Raw genomic sequence first — 17,569 nt, forward strand, 5'->3', positions numbered from 1 at the left:
GTTGATTTCTCTGCATGCGCTAACCTTATTTGTAAAATAGTTGGAAATAGCTGTATTTCTACTTTCATATTATTATTCAGTGTTTTTAATTATTATTTTTCATAATTCAGCACCTTATCACCGAAACAAGTTCCTAGTCTGTGAATTGTTCAAAGACAATGGCAATAAAAGTCTTTCTGATTCTGGTTCTGGAGTCTGTTTTCGTCGAATCGCGACTTTTCCGAATGCACTCGAACGCATCACGAACATGCTCGGTAAGCGGGGCGGTTCTATGTTTGATAGAGCTGGGCGTGGGTCTATACTCCTCATCTCCTCTCTGCTCTCTGTGGAAGCACATTGTTCAACGCGGGCTCGTCATTCCTAGGCTCACTGAATGCTTTGGTGTGTTTTAGCCACTGGAATAAAAGAAAAATCCAACATTTTTTAAGGAGAAAAGTAGACGCAGATATCTGAACACTGTGGGACGGAGCTCAGGAACATTTTGTTTTGCTAAGAGAGAGACAACGGAATTGAAAGATTTTTTTTTTCTTCCTCTCCGGCAGACGAAACGTCTCTCTTGTCGACAATTAGACCTCTGCTGGTTGTGAGTATACACTTTACATTCCTGTGTCAGAAATATGCTGCCAGTGATGGTTTAATTTTAAGTCACAGATCGTCTTTCATATGCTTTTAGCGTTTTTTTTTGTTTTTTTTTTCTTTTTTTTTTTGGACGCCGCATGATATCATAACGTTTTGATTCACGCCCGGCGATCTCGTACATTATTTGCCCATCTCCCAGCTCATGCTTGGACTTTTTCTCTGCATGCACAATAACATAAATTACTTCAATGTGGTTTTGTCTAGACCTTAGTTCTCCAAAGCGACTACTAGTTCAAGATAAACAGTCAAGAGTTTGAGTGTTAAAACTTGGTAATGTGGCGATAACATGACTGACTTGGATTTCCACGCTTCGTGTTACTTTGAAAAAGAAACTAAAGGTATGTAAAGAGATGCCGCTTAAATGGGATTTTACTTTCTGTCTCCAGTAAAGACAGTCTTGAGTGTGAGGTTACTGGTGCCGATACTGGCCAGACAAATGGGGTGACGCCCCATCACACTAGAATTGAATGTTTCACTGCGGAAGTCAGATTCCATTACAAAGCATTTACAAAGATGGCATGGAATAATCTTTACTTAAAAATGGTTCAAGCTCAAGCTGAACACTGCAAAGGTTGTATTTATGTCTGATAGGCTTTAACACAGCCCATAATTATGATTTAGCCAATCAAAACTATAATAAATTGATTATATAGACCATCAGACGTTTTACTTTGCATCTGTTATTCAAACAGACCAGAATTGGTTTAAATTGGCCATTTTAACAAATGGTTCCTCTGTTTGCTGTTTATTTTTATCCATTATATCACATTCAATGTTATTTCTAGTGAGTAACGCTGATTCATGTGTATTAATTTGGGTTTAGTTGGTCCAGTATCAGACCGTATCAGGATTTTTGCAGTCAGGCAAGTTTAAGTTCAGCCATAGATGTGTAATATTATTGTGTTTTTCCTTTCTCTAAACAGCTGTGGGCTGAATACTGCCAATCTACATGCCACAAAAGTGACTTTTTTTCAGAAAATTTATTTAGTACAAATTAGAAGTTTTCCTCTTACATAAAAAGCTTTAAACAGGACTTGTTTTTATTTTATTTCCCTTGATTTGTTATCAACTTTGTCTTCAGGGGTAGTAAATTTACAGAATTTAAAAAAAAAATTATTATTGACAAAATGGTTGGATTGGTAGGATATTGCTGGTTTCATTTATAAATAAAATACTGCAAAAGAAGAGTCATCACCTGAATTTAACTATAAAAACAGGTACGACCCACTTGGATTTACTGCATGGTTGATTATTTTTCAGCTGGCAAAACTGATGCAATAAGTAGCTTCTCATTTCTAAAACAACTGTGTTGTAAGACACCCCGTGGTTGTTGAAAAGATACCTATTAAAGAAGGGTCAAGTCGTTGGCATGCATAAAGCAGAGAAGACATGTGAGGACATAGCAGAAACTTCTAAAACTGGGTGAGAACTGTGTAACGCATTGAGGACTGGAAGGATAGTGGTGAACTATTGTCTTCCAGGAAGATATTTAATGTTGGTGATCAGCCACAACTTGAACATTTAGTGATATTATCCATCCATTTTCCATACCCCTTATTCCAGTTCAGGCTCATGAGGAAGGGTCTATCCCAGCAATTAGCAGGCGAGAGGCGACATTCACCCCAGACGGGTCTGCAGTCTATGGTAGAGCCAACACAGAGACACAAACAACCATCTGAGTGAGCTCACACGGACTCCTAGGGAAATTTAGTGACCGGTTAACCTAACATGCATGCCTTTGGACTGTAGGAGGAAGCAGGAGTACCTGGAGAGAACCCACACATACACGGCCCACGGTAGGCTTAAATTGTGGAAAAAGTTGCTCTGGAAGCATGAAACATCCTTTTCACACATGGTCTGACCACCACATAGTCCAGACCTGAACCCTATGTGCTGGAGAAGGCTTTGCATAGTGTTCAGACTCTCCCATCCATCCATCCATCCATCCATCCATCCATCTTGGTGAATGCAACACTGGATGTAAATAAATCTTGTGACTTTTCCAAAGTGCCTCAGCTAATGTGTGCCAATATCAAAGCTAAAGAGTCCAACTATATTAGTGTGTGTCATTGCATATTTTGTGGGTCAGCAGTGCGTGTATCAATGGCTTGGTGTAAACAGTCGGAGCAGTTGCCTCACTAAACACTTAATAGTTTTGGGGTGTTTGGTGTCTGATAAGCCTCATGGCTCTTCTCACTGGCAGTTCTTTGTGTGGGGGTCAGCTGTCCTTTTCATCTCTGCTGCTGCCCCCACCATCTCACCCTGCCCAACAAGCTAAAAGGATGACCCAGTAGGGAAAAGGTCACTGAGACTCCAGTGCCTTTGAGAGCATTTTTTTTTCATGCATCTATATTTTATATACATGCTTCTTAGGATTAAAAAGTTTGACAAATAGCTTATAAAAGGATTTTCTCATATAATATTTTTTGCAGGTAGAAATTTTAGTCACTTGGATATATCTTCACTTGACAGTCTCCATGTCTGTTGACTCATTTCTAAGTTGATGGTCAACTCTTATGTTTGGATGTTTAGAGGATGCTGATGTCATTGGAGAACAGCAGGAGGGTGTGGTGAGCTATCAGGACTTTAGCTTGCCTCTTGGAGTCTCTGTATCTGACTGCGATACCTCCCTAGAGAGGGTCTCCTTACCATCATTGCGCCATTAAAAATCTGTTATCTCTGCAGTGGTTCTGCCAGTATGGATTCTTTAACCAATTAAGTACTTTAATGGAGAGTAGATTTCTTGTTATGGAAGATTGTCATTCATCTGCCCTGCGTCTTGCATCGTGTGGATTGCAAATATGTGACTTTCAATTTGAAATGAGCTGAAATAAACATTGTTTGCTAAAGAAACAGTTAGCAAAAAATGAGCTTGGATTATTTTCATTATTGATGTTGTTATGTGTGTATCATGTGTTTTCCATGTTGAACCTTCTCTCATGTCTTCATGTCCTTGGGATAGTAGAAGTAGTCCTCCGTCGCCCTCAGCTGCTCTCCTCCCCTATCCCTGCTCTGTGCTTGCACCCTCCGTAAGCTGTCATGTAATATTATCCTCCCGGTCCAAGCGAGGCTCTCGGGTTTCAAAACTAAATGTTAATTTCCCAGGCTGTAAGGTGGTGTGCTATAAATAACCTTCAACGCAAACATGCTGTGTAGTGTTCCTTGATCAAATGGGGAGCAGCTCTGCGAAGATTTTGGGGAGTTTGAAATGAAAAAAGGTCCCCAGCTTGCAGCAAGCGGCGTTGTAGTAGCCTTTCTGCCAGCAGGAAACTTGTAGCATCTCTTTTGATTAGTATTGATGCCTAACTGGCTAAAACTACAAAGTCTTCTTTAGAAGCATCATATCCTATAAATGCATTGTGTAAAAGGAAAAACTGTCAGTTATTTGATGCCATTGTGGAAATAAATGTGAAATTGTACATATGTGGGCATATTGGGAAGCAAAAAAGTGACTGTATAAAAAGTCAGGACTCTACAGGAGTATGAGTCTGCTTGAGGGAGGATTATTAATTTTTGTTTAAAAAGATAGTCATGGCTCTGCACGCGGCTTCGTGGGCTGCACGGTGGCACAGTGGTTAGCACTGTGGCCTCACAGCAAGAAGGTCACTGGTTCAATCCTTGGCTGGGGAGGGCTTTGGTCAGTGGCCTTTCTGTGTGGAGTTTGCATGTTCTCCCCGTGTATGCGTGGGTTCTCTCCGGGTACTCCGGCTTCCTCCCACCATCGAAAGACATGCATGCAGGTTAATTGGTTACTCTAAAAAAATTGCCCCTAGGAATGAGTGTGAGCGTGAGTGGTTGTTCGTCTCTCTGTGTGGCCCTGCGATGGACTGGCGAGCTGTCCAGGGTGTACCATGCCTGTCGCCCAAAGCCAGCTGGGATAGGCTCCAGCTTCCCCGCGACCCTGAATTGGATTAAGCGGTTTAGAGAATGAATGAATGAATGAGAATGAATGAATGAATGAAAGATAGTCGTAACCTGAGATCTTTGACCTGACATCCATGAGTAGATGAAACATGTTCAAAGGGATGATGCAAACATTGATGTTGGTGTCCTCGTCCATCCTTCTATCTGTACAAAGACCAGCTCAGTTGGAACCATCACTGATGACAAGTGGCTTTAGGAACATGACAGCATTTATCTCCATATGTATGTGTGGATTATTAATCAACATGGCCTAGTTTTAGTCAAGTCAAGATGGCTTGGTTGTCTGCCTTCGCTTGCTTCAGTCTCCCAGTAGCGGGCACAGGAGAGTTGAAATGGCATTTTAAGCTCTAATATTTAATCATTTCACAAAATAGTGAGTTGGATTTCTACATGAGATGCCATAACTTTAATTGTTACAATAAGAAAAAAAAAAAAAAAAATTGTGTGTAATTGCATAGACGTGTAGCTCCTTTTGTGTATTTTTTTTTTTTTTTTCGTGTGTTGTCTGTCTCAAGTTTTCTGTTTATTGGCATCAATGTTAAAAGAAAGCTTCTTTTGAAGATAATATTTATCAGATTAATAATCAAAAAGGCATGTGATACATAGCATGAGCTGTCAGTGTTTGGGAATACCTCATATATAAATGATGTTCTAGAGGAATTAAATCATGGATTGATTATTTAACACCAAGCAACTGTAGTGCACCATATTTGCTCTGTCCAATTTCAGTATTCAGCTAAAAATGATCACAGCAGTTTTCATTTTCTGTGTGAGCCCCTAAAACAAGGTCACAGGCCTTGTTGGCTAATTACTGTCATCATCTGATGCAAATTTCAGAGTCATAGAAATACCAACTGTCCATTGTGAAGCTGTCCAATATATAAAACACTGGCCCTGAAGTTGGAGAAGGCTGTGAAAAATATGATAAAATGAAGAAATGGTAGTTAAAAGGAGAGATGGAGGTCATGTAAAGCTATAGAAGACCAAGATGTTTTATCACTTGGTTGTCATAGATCATGCAGGAAGTAGCTTTGAGAACAGTCATCAGAACAGAACCTGTCTTGCATTTTTGCTCTTTAAAAAAATTCAGTCGCAGGAGTTTGGAATTTAACATCTCGACTTCATTGATGCTTTTCAGGAACATATGTCTTGTCTGCTGATGAAGTCAATCTGGAAATATTTGGCAGCAGTGAACAGGCGTTTGTCAGGAGAATTTCATGAACAGAACGCATGTGCAAGTAGGATGAATCAGTCATACTTTGGGCTTTTGCTGCAACCATCAGCTCTGGAATCTGAATAATTCACTATTAGAGCAAAGAATGGGCTTCTAAACCTAAACATTCTGCTTTATTGAACAGGAAGAGGGTATCCGCCACAAGGACATCATGAACCTGATAGAGAGCTGCAGCTTTGTTTATTTAACATATCTGCCCACTAACTAACCCTAACCACTAAAAATTTGATTTATTGGTGTAAAACATAAATTCTTCTGTGAAAAATGTTTGTGTTGCTCATATCTTGTCAGGCTTGAAATGTGAAAACTTATTTATTCCGAAGTCACAGTGAATTCCTTCAAAAGGCTAAAGCTAAATATTTAGCCACAATACCAACGAGGGTGTTACTCAATATTGACACTCCTGGATGCCTGAACATTATCATTATTATTATTCATATTATTAATAGATTTTTTTAAATATATTTTGCTACATTCAAACTATGTGATATGGAAAGTAATGTGCACTTTTCAAAGTTCTAAACCAAAGTATTTCTTTTAACTCATAAATGTTGGATATCAGTTCAAGTTTTACTCACTTAGCTGCTCATAGATTGGCCTGCTGTCACCAGACATCAGTGTGTATGTTTGTATTTATTTTGCTATGACACACAAGTGAAGGCAGTGACTGAACACTGATGTAAAACAGATGTTTGGGTTGGGTATCATTACCCTGGTTAAACTTCTGAACTCTGATTAACCTCAGTATTAGTCATGTAACAGGACTGGTACTGTCACACATGCAATCCATTGATCCATCCATGGAAAATTTAAGGCTGGCTGACTAAGTGTGATGTCAAGAGTTGGGTTGGGATCACTTATATTTGAGTTAATCAACAAAGATCATGTGGGTTATAATTTAAAAAAATGACCCGTTACTTACTAGCCCTCTGCCATCCTTCCACTTTACCCATCACTGTCAGAACGGGACTTTAAGTTCGACTGATTGGCTCTCTGACATTCATATAATCCATTTTAAATTATTGGATTATCAACTTTATGTAACCAAAATATTTTATTTTATTTTATTTTCTATTCTTTTCTTTCTATTCTACTGTCATTTAGCAGATGCTTTTATCCAAAGCGACTAGACGCTTTTATCCATAGCGATTTTGAAAGTGAAATTAATGACCAATTTTAAACTGATGCAGACATTTCTGAAATTTGCTTACAGTATTTAACCGCAATATGTCAATATTCATTATGTGCTTGTTTCCTTGCTTCTGTAAATAATGTCTGTCCATATCTATTACTGGGGAATGTTTTTAGGATCTAGAGAGATCTGATTGGGGTGATTTGTCTCTTCTGTCAGAACAGTCACTAAAAATGAAAACAATTGGTAGTTGTACATATTTTCGTACAGTTTAAGTAAATGGAAAAATGCAATTGCCTTTTAATCCTATGACCCTCCTATCATTTTAAATTTTGTTCAGTCTCTAAGTGGTTTCGCTGACTTTGCTGTAAAGAAGCTGCTGATGAGACTTTGTGTTCACATCCTGGCTTGTAGCGTTGAGTGACCAGAGGTGCTTCAGTGTCTTTCTTCCCTGAATAATTCTCTCTTCATCCCACAGTTGCTGTTTATTTGGTTTGGGAGGCACTTGGGAGCAAAGCTTGCTCTGTTGTTCTGCAAACTGCAGTCTACACTAGTCTGATTTACTTACACTGAGGTAAAAGGAAGCTAAATATTTAGCCTCAAGTTGCAATGGTTAGCCTAATTCTCTTCCTGTTGTGCTTCAGAATTACAGCAGCTGGTGTATTTTTGCAAATTGTTGATATTGGTGACAAATAGTGATAGCTAGTGATGACTTCCAGGACCGAGGAACACAAAGTATGAGTTTGCATCTCTGTGACTCGATGAGAGCAGCTAAATGACTGTCTTCAGTTAGCAAGTAAGCTTTTCTGTCAATCATTAACACTGTTCCAGTCGTGGCGTTGGCTAATATTAGTCTGCCTTCGCAGCGCAGTCGCATGCAGGTCAGACACAAATAACACAAACAGGTTTTTTGCATGCAGATTCTATTAATACATCACCACACCCAGAGATAAAAGTAGATGACTGTCTATTTTTTCTTCCTACACAGTTTACTTTAGAAATGCGATTTTATTAAAAACCCTCCTCCACTGTATTATGAGTAAACCATCCAGAAGCTTTGGTGTCAATTTCTTTCTTTCTAGAAGGACATTTTTAGATGAACTCCAGCTGTGTGTGCACCTTTGGGAGTTAAATCACAGGAGAGTAGGTGTGTGTGTTTTTCTGCTCTGGCTGACTACAGAACTTTTTGGTTTGTCAGGAGTCTGTAACGGATCATAATCTGTGACGTTTCTTTGCCCACGCAACAGCATATAATCTCAGGTGTCTATGATCCTAACTGGCTGAAGACTCGCTAGTCGGCAAGGCAGGTTAATGATTCTCTCCTTCAGCAGTTAGCAGAGTGTTGATGAGTACAGTTAACCCCTCATGCTCGGCTTTTTTTTCCTGAACGGCTTCAATATAAGCTTTGAGACACAAGAAGAAACTTAAAGAAGACAAATCTAAGTCTGGAGGGGTGTATACCATAGACTGTATATAAAGAGATGGACGTAACCTCCATGACGTCACCCATAGGTTTCTGAAGAGCTGAATTGAAGCTCGATTGGGCGGTTCCTACCATCGCCATCTTGGCAGGGTTATGTGTGTTGCCTCGCCCGGAAAATACAAATATGGGCAAAGAGGTGAGAGGGGGGCTGTGAGCGTCATGGTGGATGATTGACATCGAGCGAACTCAAGCTTTCTGTAGCTAAGAGCTAAGCGAGCTAACCTGGAGATAACAGGAGCTAACCAGCTAACGGAGGTAAGCGAGCTAAAGCTAAGTCATGTTGTTAACCGGCTAAAAACCACTGTTGTTCTACATTCTTCTTACTTGAAGCGGGAGATTGGGTACCTGTCAATCAAAAGGACGTGCACTTAAATATGCCAAATTTAGAGATTAAATTACTTTTAAATGGGCAAGTTGGGCAAAAAAATCACTCCCCCCACAGTTGCCATGAAGGTAAACCTGACCTATTTTTGCTGTGAAGTTGTCCTTTTTATGGGAGTCTATGGGGATTCGCTCTGTTTTGCAGCACCTAGTGGATGAAGGGGGAACTGCAGTTTTCTGCACTTCCGCATAGGCTTCACTTTTAACCGCCGGAGGTTGCCGCTTGATGTATACACAAGTGTTGTGGTGAAATATAATTCGGATACTGATGTAAGTTTGTACTTAACATTTGCGCGGTGTTGAATAAAGAACATCTGTACGATATTTTGTAAAACAGTAGAGGAAGCCTTGCACATGTAGGAGTTCCCAGTTATTTTCCTCTTAACTTCATGATCTGAGATGACATCATCATGGTGACATCACCTGAGCACTTGCTGTCTGTGTGAGGCCAAGCCAGACTTTTTTAGATGTTAGCCACAAGATTTTAATGCATTCATTCCTGCAACTTCCTCATTGGAGAATTTCCTTCTACACCTCTGAATCATCGTGTCGTTCACTGGGCTGGTACCGGGTCATGACTTCAGTAACATGAGTCACATTTTGCCACAGAACACTGTGGAAAACACCCACATGACTGCTTTCTCTACTCACTGGGTTAACACCTGGAGTATCAGATAATAGCAGTGCTGTGGTTGAAGAAACATCAAGAGATCTGTGTGTTTTCTTTATACGATGCGCTACGTTTGTGGTTGCACCTTTTGTGTACAGTTAATGCTTTAGTCATGAATGAAAGTTTGCCGTTACACAAGAACCTCGTGCTCGAATCGGTTGGCCTATGTAACTGAAAGGGTGTAGGTGGAAGCAGGAGCTTATATCATACACCCACCCATTTTTACCTTTAAAAGCTTAAATGCAGACATTTTATTTGTCATTTTCATCTCAAGCTTTCTACTTCTACCCTTCCTACTCTGCTTGGTCATTTCAGCCATGATGTTTTTAAGCTGGGTGCTGTCTTATCTGTCCGTGGTCAAATTCTCTACTGTTCTCTGACAGCTTTGAAAACACAGACAATGCATGTGGATTCCTACAGAGGTTGTGTTTATCAGTATGAAGATAGTTTTAGTTAACAGAGGGTGGGTATCATTTATTTTTCCTCAGTAGACACCATTTTCAATAACATGACTGATCTATGATCAACATAGGCCTGCAACATCAGCTAGGCCTATTTAGTTAGCTGAATGAGTCTACAAGAGGCAGGTGCAGGGACACCTGGAGTCATAAAACACTATTTAGGCCTCATCCTCTTGTGTTATGAAGTGATTCTTACAACAAAAAAAAACAAGACAAACCACCAATATAAATTCTGCTTTCAACAGTAAATAGTGATAACAGATATAATTTTTTTTAGTTAACTAGATTGTTCATTTTAATGTTTATTTCTGTGTATGGATATTGATATATTTGGATCTGGCATGTCACTGCTAAAAAGTCTACATTTGTATGTAAAACTTGAGTGATGGGGATGTTTTTGCCCCTCCTCATTTTCTCCCTCTGCCTCCCCAGTTCACCCTCTCATGCACTGTCCACGCTGCTCACACTGAGCGGTAGAGGACTGGAACATTGAGTACCTTCAGCACATTTTTCACATTCCCCTTTGAGGGTCTCAACCTCACTGAACACGCTCTCCAACATATGCCAAACACTGTTTCTCACTAACTTTAGATGTTTTTTCTGTGCCGGTAGCTGCGGCCAACATCCTGGCTGTTTTATAGCAGAAAAGAGTTGATCAAAATTCAGTATTTTATCATTGTATATATATATATATATATATATATATATTTATTTATTTATTTATTTTGCTGAGTATTAACTTTCACTTCTTTTCTTACTTTATTCTCTCCAACAGTGGTGTTTGGTGGGCAGCAGCGGCAAACATGACGGAGTATAAGCTGGTGGTGGTTGGAGCTGGAGGCGTGGGCAAGAGTGCACTAACCATTCAGCTCATCCAGAACCACTTTGTGGATGAATATGACCCCACCATAGAGGTATGACTCTCTTCTGGTTGTTCTGCAGTTAATTTGGGTTGGAAGTGGTGAAGAAGGGTTGATCATGATGCTGAAGAATTACATTTGCAGAGGAGTATTTTCCATGCACCCTGCTGGGACGACAACTTGACCCAAACCAAGTTACTGTAATTTGATTAATTGAATTTTGTGCTCCGGCTTGGAAGAAATTTCTAATTTTGCCTCAAGAAACAAACACAGACTCCACCCCTTTACTGTGTATTTTCAAGAAAATAAGACACCGAAAGACTTGCAGACATTATAAAGGGAAGAAAGAAGGCCAGTGAGAATATTTTTTTTTGCTCTTTTCTCCCCTTTTTCTGCTTCTCTGTCTCCTCTCTCTCCCTCTTTTTCTCACCACGCCTGCCTCTGGCCAGACAATGTCCTTTTTGTGTATTTGCATTCCTGGCCCCTGTGCTCTAACAAACAAAGGGACAGCCCTCCATGTTTTTGTGACTACATGTTGGAAGGCTAAACATTAGCTCTGATGACTTGCTCCTCTGATCTCTTGAATTCTCATGCGATCTAAAAATGGAAGGGGGATTCATCATAGATAGAAGCTGATATGCAATATTACAGTATCTGTGTCTTTGTACTGTTCATGTGCATGCTACTTAGCTTTCAGTGCCTGATGCCTGTGATGATGTGATCTAAGCCATGATGGACCACAAGTTGCCTCAGATCCCATCTGAGCCTGTTTTTGTGAGTCACATGTCTGAGTGACGTCCGCACCGCTGCTCTGACCATTTGCTCTTCCTTCTTCAGGACTCGTACCGGAAGCAAGTGGTGATTGACGGGGAGACCTGCCTGCTTGACATCCTGGACACTGCAGGTCAGGAAGAGTACAGCGCCATGAGGGATCAGTACATGAGAACTGGGGAGGGCTTCCTCTGCGTTTTTGCCATCAACAACACCAAGTCTTTTGAGGACATTCACCAGTACAGGTGTGTTCAAGAGAGCCAAAAAGGACTTTTGTTGTTGCAGGTACAATCATGTGTTTATGCTGATCTGTCAGGGTGGAGGTCAGGCACAGAATCCTTTTAGTCCTTTTTGCTCTTCTGCATGTGTATTTGTAAATGCAGCGAGTTACAGGGCCTCCCCTGGGGTCTGGAGGGGAGAGGGGCGTGTATATGTGTGTGCGCCAGCTCTCTGCAGTAGCAGGGTGATGTCATGCTGTAGCGTTTAACACGGCTAAAGAAAGCTTAGCCCCCAACTGGAGGCTTATAGCTCGATGCCAATGAAATCGATCCTGACTCAATTAGAGGAGCAGGCAGAGGTAGCACTCCCAAGGACAGGGAAGGAGAAAGGGAGGGGGTGGGGGGCGGGTTTCAGCTGGAGATGACTGCTCTCTATCTTTGCCACATTTTGTCTTTCTCATCAGATTACACACTCATTTATCAGGCTTGCGTGTCGGAAGTAACAAAGGTTATATACGAAGATGTCTGCTCAAAAAAAAAAAAAAAAAGAAAATGTCCACAAAGTGCTCATATTTGCTTAGATTGATGTCATTGCTGTCTGTTTTTTTGGACGTAGCCTGAACATAACATATTGTGCAATGTGGCAAAGTATGCATGCTTTTTTTTTCTGGTCCTAGAATCCTTTGTGTCCCAGTTAGAGCAGATGAGATATTTATAAGATCAATGTCTGTTATTGTAGGGAATGATTGTTGGATTTTTCACAAACTTCTTGTTTGTGCCTACTGACACAGCAGTATGCTGTTGGGTCCTGTCGCATGTCTAAATAATAAGACTATACATGTTCCTGGTGGTATTTTCTCACCAGATAACAACAGGTTAGTTGCCTAAATCTATCCAAACTCATTGAAATTACTGTAAGCAGTGGCAGAACATGGGTTGGACTGGTTGTGGTGGAGATATCCAGCTGTAGCAGAGGCTGACTGAGAAGTGCCAAGCTAATGTGACCCACGCCTCTCATTCAGTTCCCCCTGGCTGCATGGCGTTTGGCACTTGCTGCTGTAGTGATGAGGTAATGCTGTTTGCTGCCTGCCTGTTGTCCATCTCCCCCCCCCTCCTCTATTTCCTCTCACCCTCCTCCTTCAGCAGTGCAGCTCAGCCCAGCACAGACAGGTCCTGGATCTTCCTCTGGGTCCTAGAGTTCCCTGGGTGGTGGGTTCTCCAGTGGTGGAGTTGCTTTTGTTTATGAAGCTGAGAGACGGTGACAAGGAGACGCGTCCTTGTTGTTAATTGCAGTGCTTGGGTGGATTAAAAGGAAAAAACAGTTAAATGTCAGCATCTTTTTATGTCACAGAGAACAGATTAAACGGGTGAAGGACTCTGATGATGTTCCGATGGTGCTTGTGGGGAACAAATGTGACCTCCCGGCACGAACGGTGGACACGAGGCAAGCCCAGGACCTAGCTCGCTCCTACGGCATCCCTTACATTGAAACCTCTGCCAAAACACGACAGGTCGGTTATTAACACGAAGCGCGCATCCACTCACTCCTCTTGCATTTTCATGGAGAAGCCCCCTTTTCTTTCCTCTTGTTATTCTAATTTCCACAAGCCTATTAATGCACGCAAAGAGCAGCACACGGCCTGTGGCATGATGTAATTTGTGTTGCTCAGAACATTTTATTATGCCGCAGGCAGTGACTCATAGCCAGGTTACCTTGGCTTGAGAAGAGAGAGCTACAGAATCTGAAAGGCCTCATAAAGGACTAGTTGCTGCACAGCTCCCACTGTCTGTGATTCACTGTCACTTATTACACCAGTAAAATCAACCTCATATTCATCCAAAGCACAACGAGACTTGGAGAATTAAGCACCGATTTATGTGTCGTCAGTCACATTGTCTTGATCGTTTAGTTTTATAAATTCAGGGTTACCATGGTAATGCTGCCCAGTTGTGTGCACACCCCAAAGGTTTGCTGTCAGTGCGTATTCCACTCATGACTGGCCATATTCGGTAGCAAGATGTTATAACCTTTGCGTGTTCTTGCAGGGAGTAGAGGATGCCTTCTACACACTGGTAAGAGAGATCAGGCAGCATAAGCTGAGGAAGCTGAACCCACCTGATGAGAGTGGTCAGGACTGTATGAGCTGTCGATGTGTGGTATCGTGATGCAGGTGAGACTTGACACACAGAGAAATGCTCATCCATTCCCTATAAAATATTATAACTGTTTACAAAGAGAAGTAGTCGTCTGAGTCGTTTTCTTTTATGTCATTTCCCAGCTCTCTGTCACATGTTTGGGAGAAATGCTACGGGTCGAAGCGGCAGCATGGACTTGAGGACAGAAAGATAAAACAACTTAAAGATGAAATATGAACTTTATCAATAAGAGGATGATTGAAGCAAAACCTCTCAAGGAAACCACCAGAACCACGGACGTTATGGAAAGGAGGATTTTGAACAGTTGGCCTAAGTGGTTTGCTGAAGTAGCCTGGCCTGGCCCTTCCCCCACCTCACACTTACCTTTTTGTCATTTTGAGGGTCTGTATAGACCTACGAGCAACACCACTAATGACTGTTAAACTGGGTTGCTCCCCTTTTTTTCTGCATTTCTCCTGTTAACTTATTGTTTTCGGTCTCAACACTGGTTGTTAAGGGAGGTGTCGCTTACCTCCTCCTGCCTTGAAGCCTGACCCCCTCCCTCCTGCCAAGCCGCTGGAAAGACTGACAGATTTTTTTAAATGGAAAGGACTGAAATGGTCGTAACTTCCTTAACACCTCTCACATACACGAACCTCCTCCTTTCCTCACTGTAGCTGTGTTTGGTTTCTGCGAATGGCTCCTGTCATTGCCTTGGACACAGCAGCTGGAGGATGGAGGCTGATTTGGTCAAGACTGTAATCTGTTGTTGTTTAACAGTTAGTTTATGCTGTAAAACAAGGGGGAAAAAAAAGGTTTTTGGTATGATTTTCTTCCCCTTTTTTAAAAAATAATTGGTAGATTTGAAGGCCACTGACCACTGTAAGCGAGTAAGGGTGCTCATAAAGACGACACCGGGTTTGATATGTTTAATTTTATTGACCGACAGGTAGATGAAGTTCCTTCTGGAATAGATATCTTGAAAGGAGAACACAAGTGGCTCTCGAGGATGCAGCAACCTTTACTATTTACAGATGTTTCATTGTGAGATTGCAAAATAATAATTGTAATGGCTAGCGTATGTAGGTTCTGGTGCAATAGGACTACTTTCCAAATTTCCACCAAGTGTTGAGAATAAAACATCTCTCACAACTACTAATTTTTCTGTTTTCCTTTTGGTATGAAAGGAAAGGTACCGTACATGGAAAAGCAGCTGGTAATACAGCAGCAGAGTGCAGTTTTTTTAAACGATATTAACAGTTGATTTTTCTTGCGTTTTAGTTTAGGTAACTGTATGGTTTACAGCTGTTTACTACATGTTGATAACTGCTATTTTTCAATTGCAAAAGCGCCTCTTTTTGGACAATAAGGCTCAGGAATTAAGGTCCAGGAAAGTCTCGTTTAACACCCCTGGAGTCCAGGGTGAGAGATGTCACAAGTGGGTTTTGCGGAGTGTAACGCACATGTCCTGCCTCAGAGTTGGAAGTTCAGTTTTTCCACACATACCGTACTATCCTCAGTCTGCTTCACTTTCTCCACCACCTGCAACTTTGACCTAATCAGGTGCTAATGCTATCAGAACCACTCTTACTGTACATACATGGGACTGTCATGTGGAACCGGTGATGGATAGTTGAGTATGGGAGTGCATTTCTTTGTTTCTTAATACTGAAAGGCTTGTGCTCTCCATAACTGTATTAATTTGCTGCCTAAATAAACGACTAATCTGTGTTTACCTTGCCTTATCATTTAGCTAGTTTGTACCTCATGTTTGCAGCGAGCTCTGCCGGAGATGATTTATGTTTGCCGTCTTGTTTATGTCTGATTATGTGCACCACAAGAAGTATATGTGTGTGTTGTGCTGTACAGAATTTGAATGACAACTCACTAAAAACACTACTCTGATTTTTTTTTTTTTTACTTGCTCTGTAATAACATTTGCCTGGTTAGGATTTAGTTTATTATTGCCGATTAAAAAAAAAAAAAAAAGAGAGAAGATAATTTAAATTTGAGGACTGGGCCCAGTATAAAGCAAAATGACTGAATTAAATGAGTAAATGGTGATGTCATGGATGATGCGGGCATTTTTAGATGCGCGATGACAAAATCTTCTTAAGCTGTTGTGTCCTGTCATGTCTTATGTATGATCTAATTGATTTTGTACAGTCAGTATGACTATGGTCATGGCTTTAAAAAAAAAAAAATTGACTACCGAAGTTATGGTTGAATGGTGATCACCAACTTATTTATCAATTAATCCTCATTTCTCCGCATGGAGGAAAGACACAAACTGTGAATGTGTTTTAACCTTTGCATTCTGTTCGAAGGAAGCTTTGTGTTTTTAAATTATTGGGACGATACAGGAGGATGATCCTTAGCCCTGCTTTCTGTCTTTGTTTCCACCTCTTTCTGTTTTTTAATCAGAAGTTTTAATGAGGAGAAAGAAAATGTAGATTTAATAACCTGTAATTAACAGTCCTGATGGTTTGCTTGTCCTCTTCTTATCAATCTTTTAACAGTGATAAATAGAGAATTCCACAAATCTATGCATTCGAACTCCCTTTGCTTTAGAAAAGCAGCAGCATGTTGTTGCAGCACACGGCCAGCAGACCACCAGTACACACACATTTCCAACTTGCAAGCATAAAATACTGTATGGACCATTAGAGGGGGGGGGGTTGCACAGGGATGTGGTGAACTTAATGGCTTGTTTCTTCCCTTGCAAACTGAGGAATACAGGCGTGTAAGAATTTTGTGAAAATGTCAGCTGTTTAGCTATTTAAGATGTATTTACCCTTTGAAAATGTGGCAAATGTATTGCAGGATGGGAATAAAGATGTCAAAATGAAACTTCTTAGACTTTCATTTTCTTTTTAAACTTGAAATTTGCTGCCACCTACAGACTGATATGCATCATATTTACACTATAAAAGACATGCAATCTGGGATACACATCTCTGGGAAAAGGAAGAAGTAAGACATAAGTGTTCATGACCTGAATTTGTTATTAAGGAATAAGGAATGTGCAATAGCAAGCATTTTGGGTTTTGCTGACCAGTACAGCTCCGATAATAAAAGTAATAAGTTACACATAGTTTTAGAATAAAGAACACAGGTTTTATAGTCAGCGGGGGTATTTGATGGACATTTTAGGTTGTAAAAGCAAACGGGACAAATATATTTTGCTTCTTTAAATGTGACAAACTATTTTATTGTTAGATGATAAGGAAGAATTTCTTAATGATTTTCAAAAATAAAAATGTAAATTTGGAAACAGTATTTTACCTTCTCAATAAATTCAGAATAAGTATTGATGAAAATGATTTTTTTTAAAATCCAAAAAGCAATCTAATGGTTGGTTGGAATACAGGCCATGTGGGAATGTTCTGGTTGCTTTTTTTTATCCATACGGACAGGAGGAAGTAAACTTATTATTCACATAGGAATATTGCCAATTTCCAAATGATGCAAATAATAATGATTTTATGTGGTAGCTTTAAGAATCATTATGAGTTTATAGACAGCTCTTTGTGAAATAAAATACAAACATTTTGGTTGGACTTTGACCTTATCTTAACGGGAAAAACATTCCTGCCTTTTTTGATCAAGCCATGTCGCCTTGTTTTTGCTTCGGACGGCAGGTGATTTGCATAACTCTAG

At 40.5% G+C, this 17,569-nt stretch overlaps 1 protein-coding gene across 1 annotated transcript; it reads left to right on the forward strand.

Annotated features, from left to right (window-relative positions):
• Window positions 1-340: 340 nt before the first annotated feature.
• hrasb (HRas proto-oncogene, GTPase b) lies at window positions 341-16,565 on the forward strand. Its single transcript, XM_079250335.1, has 6 exons — window positions 341-583; window positions 10,700-10,838; window positions 11,622-11,800; window positions 13,125-13,284; window positions 13,820-13,944; window positions 14,053-16,565. The coding sequence occupies exons 2-5, from the start codon at window positions 10,728-10,730 to the stop codon at window positions 13,937-13,939; spliced, it is 570 nt and encodes a 189-aa protein (XP_079106461.1). The 5' UTR covers window positions 341-583; window positions 10,700-10,727; the 3' UTR covers window positions 13,940-13,944; window positions 14,053-16,565.
• Window positions 16,566-17,569: the final 1,004 nt, after the last annotated feature.

This window comes from Telmatherina bonti, assembly GCF_933228915.1.
Source record: "Telmatherina bonti genome assembly, chromosome: 2".
Taxonomy (NCBI): domain Eukaryota; kingdom Metazoa; phylum Chordata; class Actinopteri; order Atheriniformes; family Telmatherinidae; genus Telmatherina; species Telmatherina bonti.

Coding starts and splice junctions, on each gene's coding strand:
- hrasb (XM_079250335.1), top strand. CDS start 10,728: ATGACGGAGTATAAGCTGGTGGTGGTTGGAGCTGGAGGCGTGGGCAAG. Junction 11,801..13,124: donor GAGGACATTCACCAGTACAG/GTGTGTTCAAGA, acceptor TTTATGTCACAG/AGAACAGATTAAACGGGTGA. Junction 13,285..13,819: donor CCTCTGCCAAAACACGACAG/GTCGGTTATTAA, acceptor GTGTTCTTGCAG/GGAGTAGAGGATGCCTTCTA.